The following is a 22,089-nucleotide window of genomic DNA, read 5'->3' as shown; positions in this document are numbered from 1 at the left end:
AATGTATACTTTCAGATCACTGAGTAATAGAAAATGCAGAAACTGTATTTTAAAAGTGTCCTTTACTTCATTTTACCTTCTCTGTTCTGAAACTCTTTCTAGACATTCATTCAGTTAAACAGGTATCTGGATTTTCAAGTACAGCTATAAAAGTCTGTATCAATATATTTACATATAGTATTGTCTTTGATTTCATTTTTATGGGAGATGTTGAAAAAAATCATCTAGTGCCTGTAAAGTTAAATAATAAAGTGTTTGTATACCCTTAATTTTTAGATTTTAAAATATACTTTAAAAGTACCATCATCACACATGTGGAATGTGAAATTATTATACTCTAAATATTTCAAGAGGTCTGTAAGCTACTTTTAGCCTAAGAAAATTATTAAAATTGCTCTTTTGTCTTAAATATGGAAAATAAGTATCTGAGGATGGACTTATAAATATTTTAATGAATTAAGTAATTGAGGTTTATAAGTCAGATATGTATTTCATTTCAAATGTATGCATATATCTTTTCAAAAAGAAATAGCATTAAGTAACTTGCATATGGTGAAGGTATTAATAAGTGGTATTTTAATACAGGGATGCAGGTAAAGGAAAAGTATGAGAATTACAGATTTCTAATTTCTATGGAACTTGGTCTTAAAATTGACTATAAAGGTTTTTCTTATATTGTATTTTTTTTTCCTGTACAAATAGGATTATTGCTATGTGTGGAGATTACTACATTGGTGGAAGACGTTTTTCTTCTCTGTCAGACCTAATAGGTTATTACAGTCATGTTTCCTGTTTGCTTAAAGGAGAAAAACTGCTTTATCCAGTTGCACCGCCAGAGGCAAGTAAAATGTTTTTCAAAACTTTATTATTTCACTTTACTAATAGGATTAGCTGTTGTTCAGTTTCTCGTGATGTTTATTATATAATTAAAGATTTAATTCTGGTTGTAGTGTCAGAGCAAAATTGGCAACTTCTTTTAAAAAAGAGTGATTTTACTTTGTGTTTACTAGATTTTTTATCATATGGTATGATGATACCCTAACAAATATTTCTTAGTAAATGAGGAGTAGTAATTACTGATATCATAGTACTAATGCTGAAGTTGCTGTAAGATTCTGAAATGTCTTGTGCATTATTGGAGAAAGGTTACTTTATATGTTCTGCAGTTTATTTAAAATTAAGTGATAACTCATAATACCTGGTTAAAAACATATTGGTTATACTGTTAAAAGAATTTTTGTAAAAACAAAAACACATCAAGATAAGCATTTCTAGGATTTGTATTTTTAGAGCCCCAGTAAAAATTAGTTTGATCCTAGGGTTCTATAATGTGGATTTTTATTTTTATGTGGACATACCCAATTTGACTTTGACATAGAAAAGTTTTCTTCTGTAAATCAATTTTTTTATGGTTTCTAGCCAGTAGAAGATAGAAGGCGTGTCCGAGCCATTCTCCCTTACACAAAAGTACCAGACACTGATGAAATAAGGTATTTTATAATATATTTTCATTTATAGGCATTTGAAAGACTTTGAAAATTTGTAGCTCTTGGACTAGGAAGGTTTTGGAAATTGAGGAAATAGCATCCAGCAAAGCATGTCTTTAATGTTATGTCCATTATTCCTGTCTCCCTGTGTTGGCTTATCTGTTCAGACTGTGGATTTGGATCAGAGAAGCCACAGTGAAGATGACAGGAGAAATAGCTTTTATTAGACTATCTTACAGAGTAAGGAGAGGGCTATTATATTCAGTACTCTATTTTAATTTGCATTAATGACAGTGATTTAATTTTTATTTTACATGAGTGAATAATTTTATTGTTATTAATGGTATAAAACTATAGAACATAGTAAATTTTGTTTTTTATTATATAATTTATACAGTTTATTTTTATTATGTCTGTATAATTTGATTTATTATATGAGTTGATAATTATCAAATTTACTATATAATTTGATAATCAATTATCAAATTATCTGTATTTTTCTGTAAGCTACCAGCTTTCTGGTTTGTTTCTTACTCGTAAAATGTTAAGGCTACTTTTAATAATTACTGGCCCTGAGTTAAAGCTTCTCATAGAAATCAACAGCAGCATTTAAAATGTAGTGATAACTTTTTGAAGGTACTAAAAGCCAAAGACAGTAAGACTGTTGGTGCCTTAGCACGAATCAAGACAGTGGAACAAATACATAGTGTTTTTCACTGCCCCACACTTGCAGTTAAACAAAATCACTGGTTTCACTTATGACTGTTATTGGTGAGATATGAAAGCATATTTTGTAAATCTCAACCTATGGCTACATATCTTTTTAATATCTTTGTGATGAGATGAGACATATTCACAAAGCACCTCTACTGTGTACCAGAGTTCAATGTTTTGAGGAAAAGAGATACATTGAGAGCTGAACTAGCTACCTTTTTTGTGCACACCATTTTCACTTGAGAGAATAACTGACAGGCAAATTATGGTTATTCAGACTTGAGTATCTGACCTTTTTTTAAGAGGAATAACTGACAGTATTTGTTGCCAATGACAATTTGAGCTTTCAGGGAAAAATTAGAATTTTGGATACGCTATATTTGCCATCAGGAGTTTGACAACTTCTTAGATACTTCATGACTTTTCTGACAAGATTGGTGGTGATTCTTCAATAGAATGTGATGTTTTGATACTATTTATAACATTTATATATGGATGGATCTGCATAGCTCAGTGAAACAGTATTTTCTAAGTGATCAATACATGAGGTTACCAAATTATGGCTGGGCAAAAGGGTAAAACAGACCAGTAGATGTTATTGGACTGGTACAGAAAGTTCATAGATGCGTAGTTTAAGATTCCACGTTAATCAACCTCCAAAAAAGTACTACTGTCAAGGTTTAGGTTTAATGTCATAGAATATCTATAGTTATCTGAAAGGCAATTAATATACTCATCCCTTTCATGGCTACATATTTGTATAAAGCCAGATTTTCCTCATATACTTTAAGCAAAAAAACTATATAGCAACAGATTGAATACAGAAACAGATAGAATCCAGTAGTTTTCAGTTAAGCCAGACATGTACAAAAATGCAAGACAATAATATTCTTACTGAACTTGTGAAAATTATAATTACTTTTTGTATTATCATGATAATGGGGTATGTTAATATTTCAAAGGAGTTAATAAATATTTTTAAATATTTACATTTTAAACTGTAATATGGTAAACATCAATAGATACATAATTCATGTAAATGAATAAATGAGAAAACCTATTAGGGTATCAATTTTTAAAAGTGTAAATGGATCCTGAGAGACCTTCCAAAAGTTGAATACTTCTGATTTAGGAAGGTGAAAATTTAAACATGAATTAGAATGACATAAGTATGTTTGAAGTTGTGAGTCTTTTTAAGTTTGTAGATATCTGAGAGGGCTTCCTTGGTGGCTCAGACAGTGAAGAGTCTGCTTGCAGTGCAGAGATCTGAAAAATCCCATGAACAGAGGAGCCTGGTGGGCTACAGTCCATAGGGTTGCAAAGAGTTGGACATGACTGAGCAACTAACACACACAAATAACTGAGAAGTTGTTTTTTTTCAAGGAAAAGCATCTGAAGCACTTTATTCTGTTTTGAAGAAAAATGCAAAATAATACATAATGAATTTTAGGATTATGTTATTTTACTAGGTGCTAGTAAGCTTTTTATTTTCATTTTTTTATCATAAAAAGTTGGTAATATAACAGCAATAAAAGAAGTAAACAACTTAAAACCTCTTATGACTGCATTTGACCAAAAATGAAACATGACATTTCTTATTTCTCTTTGATTTCTTGTCCATATGCCCTCCCTTTTTACTTACCATGATTATTTTCTTAATGTATCTGTTTGGTTCTGGAAAAGAACAATTTATTTGGCTAAGTGGTTATGTCTGCCACCTTTCAGCTAGTAAAATTTTGGTCACTGTTAATACCTTTAGAATCAAGGTAGAATGCAGTATTCTGTGCTTATTCAAAAAGAGTGTATTTCAAGCATGATACTACTCCAAGTAACCATGAAGCTTCAGATAGTCTAGAGAAAAACAAAGTTTTCAAAGACACGAGAAGAGATTTACATACTACAACTTTGATTTGTATATTAAGTTTGAATATTAAGACTGAAAGGAAAATTTGATTAAATAATTACATATATATGACAGATAAGGATATAGATACAGGGTTAGTGGTAGCATCCAGTCAATCTTAAAATCTTAATCACTCAAAAGCATTTGTTCAAGCCTAACAGGAAAAGTTCAAGGAATTATTAATGGGTTTTATAATGATGAAATACATTAACAATTTTTTAGTTCTGTGATTGGGTAAAGATTGAAAACATCTAGACAACAATGAAAGTAAACTATAGTGTGTGTGTGTGTGTGTGTGTCTGTCTGTCTGTCTGTCTGTGTGTGTGTGTCTGCCAAAGATTGAAAACATCTAGACAACAATGAAAGTAAACTATAGTGTGTCTGTGTGTGTCTGTGTGTCCCTCCGGATATTGAGACAGAAAAAACATGCATGCATTTTCATACCACTTGGTTCCACTGTTGGAGAAAGAGTGCTGTACTTGTTGGACCATGGATAGCTGAGTGAATTAAATAAACTTTTTTTTTTTTTAATGAGAGAAATGTTAGTTTCATAAGCATCTGTGTGATAAGGCTAATTATGCTTATTTAAAGTCAACTTTTTCTAAAGTAACCTGTGTATATGGAATGAGTTCATGTTTATGTTTTTAACTTTAGTTTAACCTACTTTTGAAAGAGTAATAACATTGAAACTTAAATTTTAAAGTTCAGCTTTCTTGTAGTTACACCTCCAAAGCTGTAATATATGTATAATTATTGTCCACATAAATTCCAGTTTGAGTCTAATAATAATCCAGTGATATAGATAGTACAGTTATCATTATTAAACCCATTTTATACATGATGAAATTAAGATTCAGGTTTACAAGTATCTTCAAAGTTTTACATGTAAATGATGACAGAAACAGAACAAAAATCTAGGGTATTTGACTTTAATGCCTTGCATTTTTATAGTATTATCTCTGTGACTGGTATATGATCACATAAATTTCCATGTTTCAAAATTTCATTTAATTTTGATAACTTCATAATTATTATTTTCAGTTTCTTAAAAGGAGACATGTTCATTGTTCATAACGAATTAGAAGATGGATGGATGTGGGTTACAAATCTAAGAACAGATGAACAAGGTCTTATTGTTGAAGACTTAGTAGAAGAGGTGGTAAGTTTTATTTTTTCTTCTCCTTCTTAAAACTTTAAATACTTCTTGAATTTGAAACTTGCCCATAATCATGGAAATCAGGTATAGATATATTTCTTTTATGAAAAACTTTAATTCATAAGTACAAGTAATTTTTCATTAAAATGCATTTACTATTGGTAAATGCTATTTATTTGTAAAAAGCACATCCAAGTTAACCACATCATTCTGTAGCTACCAATTTTCACAAAGTTTAAATGAGTTTCTAAGAATTAAAAATTTTAACGTTTGTGCTTGTTTGTATCCCTTTTTAAAAGTCTTCTTGGTCTTCCTCATAAATGATGTTATGTCAGACTGTGGAATCTAAAATGGTTGCACATGTTTGCTTTCAAATTCTTTATCTCCCAAATATATGTATAATTTTCTAGTAACCTTGGAGAAATTTAGTTACATTACACGTATATTATCACATGGTTTTATATTTTGAGTATTTGGCTTGTTTTCAGTGTCATCACAAAGTACATTATCAGCAGTCTCGGACACAGTATAAGTAATTCTACGTATGCATTTTTAGATACAGATCGGCATTCAAGCAGCATTTACACTTCAAATACAGTATTCAGTATCACCAAAACATATTAAACATTATATTATAGTTTAGGAATTCACTCATTTGGATTTGTCCAGCAGGATGGAATGGTTTTCTGTTATTCTTTCCACAACCTTCAGAGTGACTATTTTTAAATTATGCCTTGAACCTGGTAATATGCTGAAACCTGTGCTCTGATTATTGTTCCAGGAGGACAGCAGTGGAGAATATTTTTCTTTGCTATTAATTCTCTTGTCTGCTTATTCTGGCAGCCAGATCTTGATATGTAGAAGTAAAACATACTGAGGAAAAGTGGGAAGAGTTGAGGAAATGGTATGATACGTTCCATACTCATAGTCACATCATTACTTAGGTAGAAGAGTTGGGATTAGAACTAAGGCCTACATTAGAATTCTGTATTCTACAGCAGAAGAGGTATTTATTCTCTATGGGCAAGGCGTGTTCAAAATGAAGAATCTTATTATCTAGGTTAGTTTTACTAAAAAGTTTCTTCATAGTATGTTGAATTTTCTTCCTGCTGTAACACACCTACTCTCATTATGCTGATTATTTAAAGGAATTGAAGTATAGTTAAACTTTTCTTTCAAGCTCTTGGGACTCTGGGTCAAATTTAACAAAACAAATTTTAATAAGGATAAGTGAAAATTATCTGATGAATACAGAAAAAAAAAAAATCCAGTTTGAGATAAGGAGACATGACCTAACATAAAAGGAAAGAAAAAAAAGAACAAGTTAATAGCCCAATATGAGTTAACGATATGATGTGGCTGTTAAAAATGAATATGGTCATACTTTGAATTAGTAGTGGAATAATCCAAATCAAAATTACAGTTTTTCTCCAATATTTAGGATGATTTTTCATAATGGTCTTTATTGGGACATGGTTAATCCTTGAAGGTTAAAGAGCCATTTGGTGATTATCTAGATTTCAGACATGTGGTTGGTGGTTAGATTTGAGAGATTTTCCACTATGACATTCTAATTTTAATTACCATTCACCAAACACATTTGTTCTGTCTTAATTCTAGAATATACGCTCTCTGAGAATTTTTGTCAGTGATATGTCGCCATTGCACAGAATAATGCCTTGCAGTAGAGGCAGTCAGTCCGTGTTTGCTGAATGAATGGCTGTCTCTCTGCCTGTTCTTTTCCATCTTCCTTGACACTCCTACCCTGCTGGACTGATTTGGGAAATCTGATTGTCTCTCAGTTTAGCTCAGATGTTGCCTTTTTTCTTTCAGAGAGATTTTATGCTTTCTGAGACTAAATTGTTCTTCATGTATTTCCATAGCACCTTGTTAACTTTGTATACCATTACATTGTAAAATAAATTTATTCTGTAAAAATCTTATGTAGAGATTAACTCCCTCTGGGTAAGAAAATAATGCATTTTGTTTTTAGGTCTTTTTTTTTTTTTTTTTTTTTAGTGTTTTGTAGTATAGAAGGCATTTAGCAAGTGTTTGATTTTACTTTGGTTAGATATTTGAGTGAGGACCAAATTGAGAGAAGTATTAATAAATCTACATATACTTGGTCCATTTTCCTATTCCTACCTTTATTATTCAATGGAAACTTGATGCCACAGTATACTGGCTGGGTATTAGGACTACAGTTCAACAGATACTAGTGAAAATTATATGCCCAGCTTTGTGCTAGAGGTTTGGTGGTAGTTGGTATTAACAAAGAATGACTAAGGTCTTAAGATGCTTATAGCCACAATAATGAAATTAATATCACCCAGTATATTATAGCAATATCTAATAGAGTAAGGTAAAGTTCACGAGATGATGAAAGATGTCTTTTCTATTCTGAGTAAAAGTTCATATTTATGTTTTAGGGATGCAGTGTTATAGAGTAGGCACTGTGTTTGAGAGATCCTGCCTACACAGTTTAAGTTTTAACTAATAGCTCGGAAAGTAGTGAGTAGAAAGTGCATTCCAAGTAAAAAAGAACATACAGTGGTGGGAGAATGTAGATCACCAAAGAGGCAGTTTATGTGCCTCTCTATACCATGGTTACGGTATATAGATACCTAAAGGGAAGTGAGATGGGAAACGTAGACTTGAATCATATGATAAAGGATTCTGGTTGTAAAATGAGGGATTGTAGGGGTAGAGAAATGTTAAAGGCCTTGTTTTTAAAATTTGTTTATGTTTGTTTGTTTGGTGTTTCTTAATGCAGGGCGGAGTTGAAGTTGAAGCTGATGACCCCATATTGGAGTGGTGTGGGGCGCAGAAGTAGTTATACTATTTGGGCTACTGTGAATAGTTTAAGAAAAGGAAGGAAAAGTGCCTGGATTAGAATGATCAGAGAGAGAGGGACTAAGGGGAAGAGTTTTGAAAAGACTTTTCATAAACAGAAACAGCTTTTCCTGTATATACATAAATATGAAGGTCGGGGTATAGATATATTTGAAGATACAATTTTATTAATTTTATCAAAAATATATTAATAGTTACATAAAATACTGTTTTAATGTCTTCCCCTTTAGGGCCGGGAAGAAGATCCACATGAAGGAAAAATGTAAGTTTGTGTTAAATTATTAAAAGGAAAAAATATACTGTACAATTACTAATTGGAAAACTTTGATCTAAAAACATTTTAGAAGAAAAGTGATATTTTTTGAGCCGATTTAAAAATTTATTTTTATTTGACTCAAGAATTGTTTTGTTTTCTTAAGGACCTAGTGATAATGAAAGTGGCTTTTACCTACGTACAGCTCTTAGATCACCAAACTAACAACTTTTTGATTAACAGTAAACAGCACATTAATAACATTATGAATATCATAATTCTCACACTTTGTTTTCTTGTTGATTACTTCTAGGTATTTCTTTTTGTTGCCATATCTTTTATGTACTTTATAGTTCAGTTTTGTTTTGTTTTTTTAAAGTCAGAGAACTTTCCCCTGAATTACAATTTTTTACCATATTGATAAGATTCTTCAAGGACTTTGTTTTTATAATTTTTTTAAGGCAGATTTTAAGTGTCTTCTAAGTACTAATTCAAAGGCCGGGTCTTACTACACTTGCTGCTTGCCAGATTCTTCCCTTATCAGTTGCTCTTACAGGTCATCGTTCCTCATGGGGTGTCAGCTGTGCTCTAATTTATTAGTGTCCTTGAAGATCTTTCTAAGGGTCCTTCTCATCCCATTTGATATTTATTTGTATATATATTTTCTTTTAAAGACCTTACCTCTTAATCCCGATTCTGTTTTATTCATATTATTTTAACTGACTGTTAATCTTCTAATGTTTTCAGGGGAATACTTTTTCTTACCTTCCCATCGGCAATTATGGGTGGCATTGAAGACTTGCTTCTCCAGTGTTTGTTTATTCTTTTCTAACCCTTAGAACATGAAAACATTAAGCCAGATACTGTGCTTTCAGTTATCTAATTTAGTGTCTACTCTTCTTTAAGTGAAGCATGAGATATTTTCTGAGTTCATTTTCCTTATTGTTCTATGTAGCTGCTAAGGTAGGCTCCATCAGTGAGATTGTACTTTGTTGATTGTACTAGTTTGAGGTCTTCTCACTACCTATGTGAGGAGTTACAAATCCTAATTATTGTTGGAGAATGCATGCAGATAATGAAGACAGATGAACTGAGTCAGGTGTATGTATTCCCATTTTTCTCAAATGACAATAATCTTAATCTTTCTTATTTTCCCTCTTTGATAGAAATTAAGGTACATGGAACTGTTTCCCTACTGTAATTCCTATTACAGTATTTCCCTACTCTAATTTTTTATATACTGCAAATGTGATAAATGGAAACTAACGTTCATTCTTTGTATTAGGGAAGGCTAGGAAGTCAATGGCTTCCCAGGTGGCTCAGTGGGTAAAGAATCTGCCTGCAGTGCAGGAGATGTGGGTTTAATCCCTGGGTCAGGAAGATCCCCTGGAGGGGGAAACGGCAACCCACTCCAGTATTCTTGCCTGGAGAATCCCATGGACAGAGGAGCCCAGTGGGCTACAGTCCATAGGGTCGCAAAGAGTCGGACATGACTGAAGCGACTGAGCACACACACACAGGAAGTCAACTAGCAAATGTTTGCCTGCAGTGAGGTGTGTGCACTAATTGATGTGTCAAAGTTTAGGAGTCTAGTGTTAACGAAAGCCTCCCAATTTCCAAGAGAAGCGAGAAATGTAGATTTGTATCTCTATTAAAATAATGCCATGGATTCTTTTTGAAAAGGGGAAAAAAAGAGGTCAAATACCAGCAAATATCTAAGGCTGTGTCCAGTGTTCTGAGTGTAAACTGTAACTCTCACTGGCATTGGGAAATCTTTTTTCTTTAAATAATTTAATATCATTGTGATTTTTCCATTTTCTGAAACCTCCTAATTTTCTACTCATTTGGTATTTAGCATAAGATGAATTTGCATTGTTGGTTTATTTTATGTATTTGTCAGCTCCCTGTAACTTGTTAAGGTGTTGACTGGCAGCAGAGCCTCCTCATTAACATCCCGGAGTGCTCTGAGACTAAACAGAAGGTGTAACTAGCTGTATTCCTTTGATGTAGTGCTCACCTCCCAGTTGGTTTTGCTTGACATTTTAGTTTCCTCAAATCCTTTCTTCCAACAGCTAGAATACCTAAAACAAGTATCTGATTGTATTACTTTTCACTTAAAATTCTTGTTTGATTTTCTACCTTAGCAGAGTCTGAAAAGTTCTCCTAATCCAGCCCTTGTTTCCTTACAAGTCCCATCTCTTGTCATTTTTAGTTTTATTTCCACCTCTCCAGCTTGTAGATCTTCAAATGTGTATCACTGTTTTTTCTCCTTTGCTCAAGTTACTTCCTAGGCCAGAATTCCCCTCTGTTGTGTTGGTTAATGCCTATTCTTACTTAGAGACTTAACTCATTTATCACTCTTGCCAGCAAGTGTTCTGTTATCTTCTCCCTTATACACCCTACAGAATTGGTGCTCTGTTATTCCAAAAATGCCCTCAGCATGTACCTATCACAGTGCTTTATTATATTTTCTACATTTGTTTTATAGTTATACAATATTCATGTTCCTTTTTCTTACTAAAATGAGGTCTTCCCTAAGGTCACAGACCCATTTTTCTATTATTGGTACAAACCATGTGCTTGAAATAGATTCATTTTACATATAGGTGGTAAATCTCTGAGTGAGGAAACTCTGATCTAATCCTTTCAGAAAGCGGTATTGCTGATTTGTTGTATAAATGCCATTTGTTGCCCAACACCCCACCCCACCCCACCCCCGCCTTTATATTCCCCTTTTCTCTTTTATTCTAGCTATGGAAGTATACGATAGGCCTTCAAGGTCATCTAATCAGCTCTCCCCTAGAATACAGAAATCTTGTTCTGGCATTGTAATAAATGGTCATTTTGGCCATACTTGAATGCAGTATGGAACTTTACTGCCTTTTAGGGCAACCTGGACTATTCCAGATACTGTATACTTGTTTTACATTATTCATAATTAGCATTGGGAGCCTCAGGGAATCTGAATTAGTGAGTTAATTGTTAGAATAAAATTAAAAAGAGGATTTAAACATTTAACATTTTATTCATGTGAAGAGAGAAAAATCCAGTTTCATTTTATACTCTGACCAATAATCATGTGGATAATTTAAAACAGTGGTGAACAGCCTCTAAACTTGTAACATTGGATTTTAGGGCAGTTATATGTCTTAATTTTACAGTATTATTTTTAATCATGACTGAAAAGAACAAGTTGGAAAGAAAAATCCTATAGTAGACCCTGAGAATATATTGTCAGCTTGGTATTAACATACATGTGTTAATTGGCAAGATAGATAATAGTCCTTCAGGTACATGAGAGATTTTAACTAATTTAATTACTAGTAATTAATTTTTTAAATCCAGACGTATCATTTTATTTTGAGGTAAATTATTTAAATAGTTTATTATATGCAGTAGATTTTCACTATAATGCCTTCTGTAACATTTTCTAAAGTCTTAAGTATCAGAATATAAAATATTCTAGCAATCTGTTATGATAGGCCATTAGCTCAAACAGATATCTACTCTTTCTCATCACTCAATCTTATTTTCTGGCTTTCGGTAAAGTAGCAGTCCGCTACATTGACTGACAAGGGAGAACTTTCAGGGAAGTTCATTTTGAGAGAAGTATGAGAAAATTAATTGACTAATCTTTTTTTTGGTAGTTTTGGTGGGCTCTACCTGTACCCCTCCCCGCTCCTAATAAAAAGAAAAAAAAGAATACTAGCTATGATGATAATTTGTCATTACCAGAATTAAATCCTATTTTTTGTATTGGTAATGAATATGGAAATTGTAGTTCATACTAGACGGCCCATTGTATATTTTGTTATTTACAAAACATCTGTTTACAGATGTTTACAAAGTGTAGTAATGTCAAAGGAATGAGGTCATTTGAATTGCATTACATTTATTTCAACATGTCAGCTTGAATTAAACTTAACTGTATTGTGTTAGTCATTTAGTTTTGACTTAGTTAACAGCAAAAAAGACTTTTTGATTTACATATTTTATTTTCTTTTTAAGATGGTTCCATGGGAAAATTTCCAAACAAGAAGCTTATAATTTACTAATGACAGGTACTTGTATATTCACTTTACTTTTCTAATGTTATTTAAAAAGAATAAAACACTTACCATGTGTTTTGCCTTTAGTATTCTTTTTGATTTTTATGCATACTGTAATTTCTTGCCCAGCACAGAGAAATTGGTATTTTTGGTGTTTTTTAGTGGAAAACACACACACAGTGTAAAGTTCAGTGCACAGTGTGCTTTCTTTCTGGACCAGGCCCCTACAGTCTTCCTTAGAAGCAGTGCCAGATGAGTCTTTTCCTGTATTTCTAGAAGTTTTCTGTCTGTGTGTGCCTGCCTTCCTTACCGCGACGTATACCTTTATACGTACCTCCTCACACATTCTCACAGGAACATGCAGCACACTTTTTTCATTTTAATACATATTTTGGGAGATTATTCCGTATCTGCATGTTTAAAATTTCACTCTTTTTAATGACCATAAACTTTCCATTGTATAAATACCATAATTTATTATCAGTCTCCTATAGAGCAATATTATGTTTTCATTTTCTTATTGTTTAGGTGCAACAAATGTTCTTGAATTTATCTTTATACACTTGTAGAATTATATAATCAGGTTTATATAGTGGTTTTAATATTTCATAAAACTGTTGTTACAGAGATAGGCAAAATAAAAATTGAAACTATTGTGGGTTTATTATTTAAAAGAAAAAGCATTCCATCATTCATCCTAACTAAAACTTAAGACTGAATTTAATTACCAAATATGTCTTTAATAAGCCATACTTTAGAAGACCTTCAGACAAGTTTAAGTAATAATCTGTAATTTATAAGTCTTAGTTCTTAAAAAAAAAAAAAAGACCAGAGTTCAGTAGTTTCTGTATACAGTGAATAAACCACTGATTATTTAAAACTGTTATCTGAGTTACTATTCAAGCCATGTGGTATTACATTTAATTTAATTAATACTTTGTTCTTCTGAAACAGTTGAGGCAGTTTTATTAAGTGTTCAATTATATTGTAAGGATATAGGTTAGAAATAAAGAACATTATAATGCCATATGGTAGTAACAGATGAAATGCTAAACCAAAATGACATCCTATCTGCTTTCAAAGTGGCACCAAAATATTTTTTTAATGAATTTACTGAATTTTGAATATAGTTTATATTTTTTGAATTTGCACCAAATACCTGAGGCACTCACTTTTGTTTTAGGTATGTAAATTAAAAAAGAACTGAACTTAATTTTCTTAAATTAGTTTTTATTTTCTCTGGGTCATGTGCTCTTTTAAGAGTCTGGTGATTTCCTGCCCTGAAAAGTACACATAAGTGCTTGCATGCACAATTTTGCAGTAGTTCCTATTCTTTGTATTGAACATAAAACTACTTGGTAGTAAGTGATTTGGCTTGATGATTGGAACTATTAGTAACTTACAGAAAAACATCTGATATTTTAAGTTTTCATTGTGCTTTTCCAAAAGCAATCAAGTTCTGATCTCTCCTATGTCATTAGGACTTAAACAGAGAAAAGGTAGAAAAGCATCTTAGTGGTAAGAGTCATTGCTAATTGCAGATGTCAGAAAGACTTCTCTAAAATTAATATGAAATATCTGATATATGATAATTTGCTGCTTATGATTTTGTAAGATCATGCCTTTTAAATGAAATATAGTACAGGTGTATTAATTAGGTACACAAATATTTCAGTTGTTTTCATCTACCTTTATAAGTTTTTGCTATTTTATTACAATTATGACTTTTTAATGTTTAATCAGAAGTATTAAGTACAGAATATGCAAAAGTAAAATTCAGTTCAACTGTTTTTTTGACTTTTCTTATTATGGGATTTGCAAACAGTATAGCAGTTTTAGCCAGTACCCCCTACCTGTGGTTACAGTATTCTTTCCAAGTTATGACAGATATATATATTATTAACCAGAAGTCATTGCTAAATACAAAATACATTCTGCCCTGTATTTTTATGTAATAAAGACAAGTAACATTATGGGTGGTTGTGACTCATAAACCAGAAAATACAAAAAGAATAATTGCCTTAAGATTTTTTATTATAAAACAAGTACCTGGCGAAAATTAAAATTTGTATATGCTTTTGAATGTAATTTGTAATTATACTACTTAACTCTTTTTATATTTTAATTTGATAATTAGGGAATAAAATAACAGATTAATTTTTACAGTTGGTCAAGTCTGCAGTTTTCTTGTGAGACCGTCAGATAATACTCCTGGGGACTATTCACTTTATTTTCGGACCAGTGAAAATATTCAGCGATTTAAAATATGTCCAACACCAAACAATCAGTTTATGATGGGAGGCCGATATTATAACAGGTAAGGTGGGAGAAATTTATAGTTATCTTTTACTTTTGGTGAGTAGAGTTGAAATATCATAATAGTTTATCAGAATCAAAATTATATAAAAGTTTCTGACTCTGTAATATTTGAAATTATAAGACATTTAATGTAATTTAGTTGTCATGTCCAAGGATTTTTTAGACATTGTCAAACGTGAATATAAATTAATAATTTATTTCTTCCAAAATAATGTATATAATTTTTTGATTATTAATGCACAGGTTATTTGCAGCAAATTTGTTAGTAATTTCATACATTATCTGTAGGACAACAGAACATCTAATCTAAGAAAAAATGTATTAGTCTTTTATCACTGAGACATTTTAATAGGAAAAAAGTTAAAGAATGACCTAAGACTTACTAATAATGTTACCCAACAATATTAGGGTGTTCCCAAGCTGGTATTAATTTGTAATTGTTGGTTCCTACTTTTCACCTTTAAAATTCTTTGCTTGTCTCATTCCCCTCACCCTATCATGTTAAATGCTGTCTCTGGTATTTAGTTCATATTCATTTGTACTTTTTTTATTAATCTTTTCAAGTCTTCTGTTTTACTTTTTAACATTATACTTTATTTATATTTAATTCAAAATAATGTTGTAGTATAGCAAAGATATTTTATCATCAGGGATAAATATATATGTGTGTGTATATATATACATATGTATCTCCAAAGATAAAAGAGATATACATTTCAACTATTCTTTCAGTAGGAAGAACTATGAAAAAAAGTGATGAATATATATCCAGTTATATATAAATATACACCTATGTGTATATAAAACAGTTATTGGATCAGTAGGAAAAACATGAAAAAATCAAGTGATAAATTAACGAGATGTTTTGAGAAATGTTGCCTAGCTGTCACTAAAATATCCTTTCCTCTAGTGTATTAAAGGAAAGTTAAAAATTCTAGGTTTTACATATTTAGGACAGTAAAACGGTAAAGTGATTGTAGAGAAACATTTTTATACTTAGAAAAACTCATGTTAAAGTTTGTGTTAAAATACATTATATAACATCATTTTATTTTCAGGTTTTTTATTTGTAATATTTTCCAAATATTAATATTTTGTAGCATTTTTATCAAAGTCATCAGTAAACCTTTCCTGCTGTAGCTGTAATCCGACATATAAGATTAGCTCCTAGTCTTCCTTCCTCCTTCCTCCTTCCTCCTCCCTCCACCCGCCCCTCCCCCCCCCCCCACCCACCCCCACCGATCCTCCCTCCCTCCCTCTTCCCTCCCTTTTTTGTTTCTGCTTTTCCCTGCTATTTGTCTTATGACTGCATATTATTATAAAAGCAGAATATGTAAATGACGATAACTTTTGATAAATTATCAATAATAATTTATCATTCGGATGATAAAAATTCTGAAGTTTAACCTGAACTCACTACTTGCTAAATAAATGTGATTTGTCTGTCATTTCTTGCTCAATCTCTCAGATATTTTTGTCTAAAAACAAAAAGAAAAAAAAGGTAGACTTTTAATCCTTTCCTCACATATAGTGGTGCTTGGAGTATGTGTGTCAAAACTGAAATCTCTGAGTCAAGTATTTCTGACCTGTAAATCAATATTAGGAACATTCTTGCTTTTCTAAAGTAATGTGACTGTAATGATCATATATTGTATTAATATGTTCTGGCTATATACTTTGGAAAAAAACTTGCAAACAGATAATCCTTGCTAACAAGGTTTGTGTGTATTTTTAAGATTTGCAATTTTTATGAGACAAATTATGTCAGTGTTAGTAATTTTTATTTTAACAGCATTGGGGACATCATAGATCACTATCGAAAAGAACAAATTGTTGAAGGGTATTATCTTAAGGAACCTGTACCCATGCAGGTCAGTGTTGTTTTTCTTTTTGCAGTAATCAGCTTTTTAATTTAAAATGCTTTTTTGGTGATATGGTTATGCACACATCCATGAATTTGAAATTAGATAAAATTTAAAACTGCTGATTATTCTGATTCTTTCAGAAAGTGAATATTTGTAAGAGAATCTCTTAGTTTTTATGTTGGTTCTAGATAATTAGGAAGTCCTTGGTGGCTTTTTGAGAGTAGAAGGAGTGGTGGGGACAGAAGCCAAGTTGCACTGGGTCAAGGAGTGAGTTTGTTGGAGGCAAAAGTGGAGACAGCAAGAATAAGTCACAGCCAAGTTTATCTAGGTGAGCTTGGAAAAAAAAAGTGAAGTCACTCAGTCGTGTCCGACTCTCTGCGACCCCATAGACTGTAGCCTACCATGCTCCTCTGTCCGTGGGATTCTCCAGGCAAGAATACTGGAGTGGGTTGCCATTTCCTTCTCCAGGAGATCTTCCCGACCCAGGGATTAAACCCAGGTCTCCCGCCTGGGAGGCAGACGCTTTACCATCTGAACCACCAGGGAAGCTCTTGGGAAGTAAAGAAAATAAAAAACAGTAGCTAGAAGATGATGTAGGGCAAAAAGGGGTTTAAACTTGTAACTTCTTTGTTCTATTTGCCCGCAGTTTTACGGTGAGAGTTTTGAGCATGTGTGTACTTGAGGAAAGTGAGTTGTGGGTGAGGGATGGGGTAGTGGCAGCGCCCCATGTACAAGGTCCTAGAGAAGGCAAAAGTGACCGGAATGCAGAGCGCAAAAAGGGCTGGCCTTGAACGAGAGCTCCTGCTGAACGCTAGTTGCTTAATGCCTAGGTGATTATAGCTTCTGGATCTTGCCCATACTTCCTAAAGTGTGGTGGGTAAAGGATTATAGCAGGGTAAGTAAAAGGTACTTCAAAAGAGTGATTAAGAATTTTCCTATGGGGAAAATAATTTCCCGGGATGTAAAGAAGGATTATGAGGGGTTTTGGGTCCTCGCTAAACTTCCACGGTTTTTTGTAGTGTCTTGAGCGTCTCATTATTTCCTCCTAACAAATTAGTTTCTGATGGTTATAGCCGACTATTAATTGCTACTTAAGAGAGAAACATTATTCTGATGCTTAATGTGAATTTAAGAATCATCTTGTCACATTTTAATATAATCTTGCTTCATTTCCTCCTGCTTTCCTGGTAGATGGAAAGTTCATGAGGGCAGTTTTGTGTCTTGTTTCCAGTGCTTTGTTGCGATCTCCATGTCAGTTTCTTCCTCTTGGCCTTTCAAGTTTACATCTCAAGTTTCACTTCCTTGTCGACTCCTTCCTAATATCTGTAGTTAGCAATTATGTACCACTTCTGTTGGGGCTTCTCTGGTGGGTCAGATGATAAAGAATCTGCCTGCAATGTAGGAGACCCAGGTTCAACCTCTGGGTCGGAAAGATCCCTGGAGGAGGGTATGGCAACCCACTCCAGTATCCTTGCCTGGAGAATCCCATGGACAGAGGCTACAGTCCATGGGGTCGCAAAGCATCAGATATGACTGACACAGACACACCCACACCCACACCCACCTTTTGTTGGCAGTTCTGGCAGACTTTGCCTAACGTTTTTCTATGTAGTATGGTATGTGCTTTCTAGAAACCACTGCTTAGGATCTTTTTATTTGATCAGAGGTGCCTTTACCTACAAATGATGGATCCTGCCACTCACTTCTGTTGCTGTATTCTGCATTCTAATTCAGATTGGCTGTTTGAATAATTTTATTTGCTCACAAGTCATGCACGCATTTTTCCCGTCCTAAATTTGTCTTATTAGAATTTTCTAAGTAAATTTTTTATAGTTAGAAAAATAAGTAGCATTTGACATTTAGTAAACTTTTATACTAAAATTATAAGATAGCTTTAAAACTTAAACTTACTTCAGATATACATAGTGTCTTATTCTTGTGTCACTGTTTCACAACTGAACAAACTTCCAAATATTATCATTTGCAAAAGTGCTTATAATGCTTTCAGTACTTCAGAAATAACTGATGCTGATTACAGAGCAATTTGATTACTTCATAGAAACCATTAAATGCTATTTGAAGTCAATTATTTTGGGTCTGGAGTAAAAGTAGTTTACAGAAAAAATTGAGAATCATAACACTTACCTGTCCTTCTCAGAAGGATTCTAAAAAGAACTCAAAGGCTAGTAGTGTCCTTTCATTATTGTAAAAGTGATTAGCTAACAGAATCAGCTCATTCCCCCTAAGGTTACCCTGCATACCCCTACTCAGGGTAAGATGCTGAAAGAGAAAGTCTTTTACTTGGTGGAACTAACACTTCCTGAGACAGATACTAGAAGAAAGGAGGAGCCTTTTGAACACTATTTTAGACACCATGTCTTACATGTATTAATTTATTTAACTTTTTAAACAATTTGATGAGGTTGATTCTGTAATTATGCCCATTTTACAGATAGGAAAAATGGGACCAGAGAAAGTAAGTAAATTACTTAAGGCATCAAGTCATCCTTGACTCTTCTTTTTGTCTCTTATACTCTGTATTTAAACTGTCAGGATCGTCATGCCCACCTCTGCCTTCAAAGTATATATAGAATTTAACCATCACCAGAAATATTTTGGGCCTGGAGTAAAAGTATGTTCCAATAGAAGTTTGAGAAATGCCAACACTTAGCTATCTTTCCCAGCAGGATACTAACTATTAGAGAATGACATCTCTTTGTTTCTACCTCCTTCTGCTCCCAGCTTCCCTTTAAAACTGTACCACAGTCAGAGGGATCCATTTAAAATCTGAGTCAGACCATTTCACGCCTCTGTTTGATACCAAGAGGTGTTCTTTTTCATCCAGAGTAAAAGCCAGAGTCCCTGCAGTAGCGTGCAGGACCCTAGTGCAGTGTCGCGTGGTCCTCTGAACTCTTCCTACCATCCTTCTCTCTCACTCATCTCCACTCACACTGGCTTCTCTGCTATTAAAAAACAAATATGTCAGGATCTTTGCTGCATTAGGATTTTTGCTACAGCTGTTCACTCTGCCCAAAATGACTTTCCCTCAAATATCCACTTGCCTCATTCTTTTACTTCTTTGAAATTTTGCTTAAGTATTAGCTTCACAATTGAGACCTACTGGTACATATTATTTATTGCTGCTACTTGCCCTACCCTGTAGAGCACTTACCATCTATTAGCATACAATTCAGTTTTCTTATTCATTATGTTTATTATCTCTTTCCATCGTTGGAATGTAAGTTCCTTGAAGGTAAGGATCTTTGATTTATTCACTGATGTATCTCAAGAACTGGCACTCAAAGAACTTTTATTGAATTAAATTTATCAAATGAGTTTTCTTAGCTATTCCCTGAGAAAAGGATTTACAACTGAAGTAGGAGCCTGCACACCTAACCTCTGTGCAAAAACTTCCTTCAGTGGTTGTTAGACTCTCACCAATCAGATAATCTGCTTCCCTTTGGGAGGAATGTATGAGACTTCCTTCTCCAGAACTTTGTAGAAAGAGTAGGCTGAGAAGCCTTCCCTCCTGTCATCTAGTAACTTACCAAAACTTGGAACATGAAGTGGTGTCCCTGCCTGTAGTGTCCTCTAATGTAGGTGTTGTAGATCAGTTGACCAGCCTTTATGTTAAATAGGAAAGATTTATATAATCCTGAATTCAGGTATTTAAATCCAAATGTCAGTGTTGTAATGTCTTAAATGAGGGAGTGAAAGTGGCTCAGTCGTGTCCGACTCTTTGTGACCCCAAGGACTGTAGCCTGCCAGCCTTCTCTGTCCATGAAGTTCTCCAGGCAAGAATACTGGAGTGGGTTGCCATTCCCTTCTTCAGGGGATCTACCTGACCCAGGGATCGAACCTGGGTCTCCTGCATTGCAGGCAGTCTTGACTGACTGAGCCACCAGGTAGACTACAAATATGCCCCATTCTGTACTGAAGAGTAAATATTATCACTACTGTGATAAAAATTGATAAGTACAATATATACAACTAGGGACACAGTCATCACTGTTTATCATCTGGGTGCAGTGTATCTTTAAACTTTTTTTTTTCTTGGTCATTTTCTGAATAATTTGCAGGAGTAAGAATGAAGGTTTAGTACAAAAAAAAACTTTATTAGAAATTTAATAAGAATTTAAATGTCAGTCAGTCAGTCAGTTCAGTCGCTCAGTCGTGTCTGACTCTTTGCGACCCCATGAACCGCACCACGCCAGGCCTCCCTGTCCATCACCAACTCCTAGAGTTCACTCAGACTCACATCCATCGAGTCCGTGATGCCATCCAGCCATCTCATCCTCTGTCATCCCCTTCTCCTCCTGCCCCCAATCCCTCCCAGCATCAGAGTCTTTTCCAGTGAGTCAACTCTTCACATGAGGTGGCCAGAGTACTGGAGTTTCGGCTTTAGCATCAGTCCTTCCAAAGAAATCCCAGGGCTGATCTCCTTCAGAATGGACTGGTTGGATCTCCTTGCAGTCCAAGGGACTCTCAACACCACAGTTCAAAAGCATCAATTCTTCTGTGCTCAGCCTTCTTCACAGTCCAACTCTCACATCCATACATGACCACAGGAAAAACCATAGCCTTTACTAGATGGACCTTAGTCAGCAAAGTAATGTCTCTGCTTTTGAATATGCTATCTAGGTTGGTCATAACTTTTCTTCCAAAGAGTAAGCGTCTTTTAATTTCATGGCTGCAGTCACCATCTTCAGTGATTTGGGAGCCCCCCAAAATAAAGTCTGACACTATTTCCACTGTTTCCCCATCTATTTCCCATGAAGTGATGGGACTGGATGCCATGATCTTTGTTTTCTGAATGTTGAGCTTTAAGCCAACTTTTTCACTCTCCTCTTTCACTTTCATCAAGAGGCTTTTGAGCTCCTCTTCACTTTCTGCCACAAGGATGATGTCATCTGCATATCTGAGGTTATTGATATTTCTCCCGGCAATCTTGATTCCAGCTTGTGTTTCTTCCAGTCCAGTGTTTCTCATGATGTACTCTGCATATATTTCCTTGGTTATAAAGGCTTGTTCCTCAAATAGAATGCAGCTGTTATCCACTGTCACATACCTGAATCATATCCATCTTGTAAACCCTAATTTCAGATACAGCTTTTATAATAGTTCTTGCTTATAATTCCTCTGGTTCTTTTCACATTTTTACTGTCAAAATGCAGTACTGATTCTAGATTTTAAATATATTTCAGCTGCGTTCTAGTTTGATTATTTCTTGTTCTTGCAACATCAGCTGTAATACTTTGGAAAACTTTGTTTCATAATTTTGTTGGATAGTACAGTCTTCTATACTCTGTAAATATATTTTTATGTTTAGGTTTATAAACATCAATTAGAATGATCAATATGGTGAATTTTTACATTTCTACATTATATGTTTCCTTCCAGTAACCTTTAAATGTGAAATACCTTTGTCCATTTATAAGCCATATGAGTAAATCTTGATGGAAATTATAAAAGTTTTAAGAATCCTCATTT

General features: G+C 33.6%; 1 protein-coding gene across 1 annotated transcript in view; it reads left to right on the top strand.

Annotated features, from left to right (window-relative positions):
• Nucleotides 1-22,089, top strand: part of RASA1 (RAS p21 protein activator 1) — a 111,999-nt gene that overhangs the window by 56,202 nt on the left and 33,708 nt on the right. Inside the window, exons 3-9 of the mRNA XM_040239414.1 lie at nt 703-838; nt 1,420-1,490; nt 5,146-5,263; nt 8,344-8,375; nt 12,375-12,427; nt 14,582-14,732; nt 16,527-16,605. Coding sequence (XP_040095348.1) covers nt 703-838; nt 1,420-1,490; nt 5,146-5,263; nt 8,344-8,375; nt 12,375-12,427; nt 14,582-14,732; nt 16,527-16,605 — 640 coding nt within the window. The remainder of the gene's footprint in view (nt 1-702; nt 839-1,419; nt 1,491-5,145; nt 5,264-8,343; nt 8,376-12,374; nt 12,428-14,581; nt 14,733-16,526; nt 16,606-22,089) is intronic.

The sequence above is a fragment of the Oryx dammah genome, unplaced genomic scaffold, assembly GCF_014754425.2.
Source record: "Oryx dammah isolate SB20612 unplaced genomic scaffold, SCBI_Odam_1.1 HiC_scaffold_5, whole genome shotgun sequence".
In the NCBI taxonomy this organism is placed as follows: domain Eukaryota; kingdom Metazoa; phylum Chordata; class Mammalia; order Artiodactyla; family Bovidae; genus Oryx; species Oryx dammah.
The sequence above is the reverse complement of the archived record's forward strand: the minus strand, read 5'-3'. Positions and strand labels throughout refer to the sequence as shown.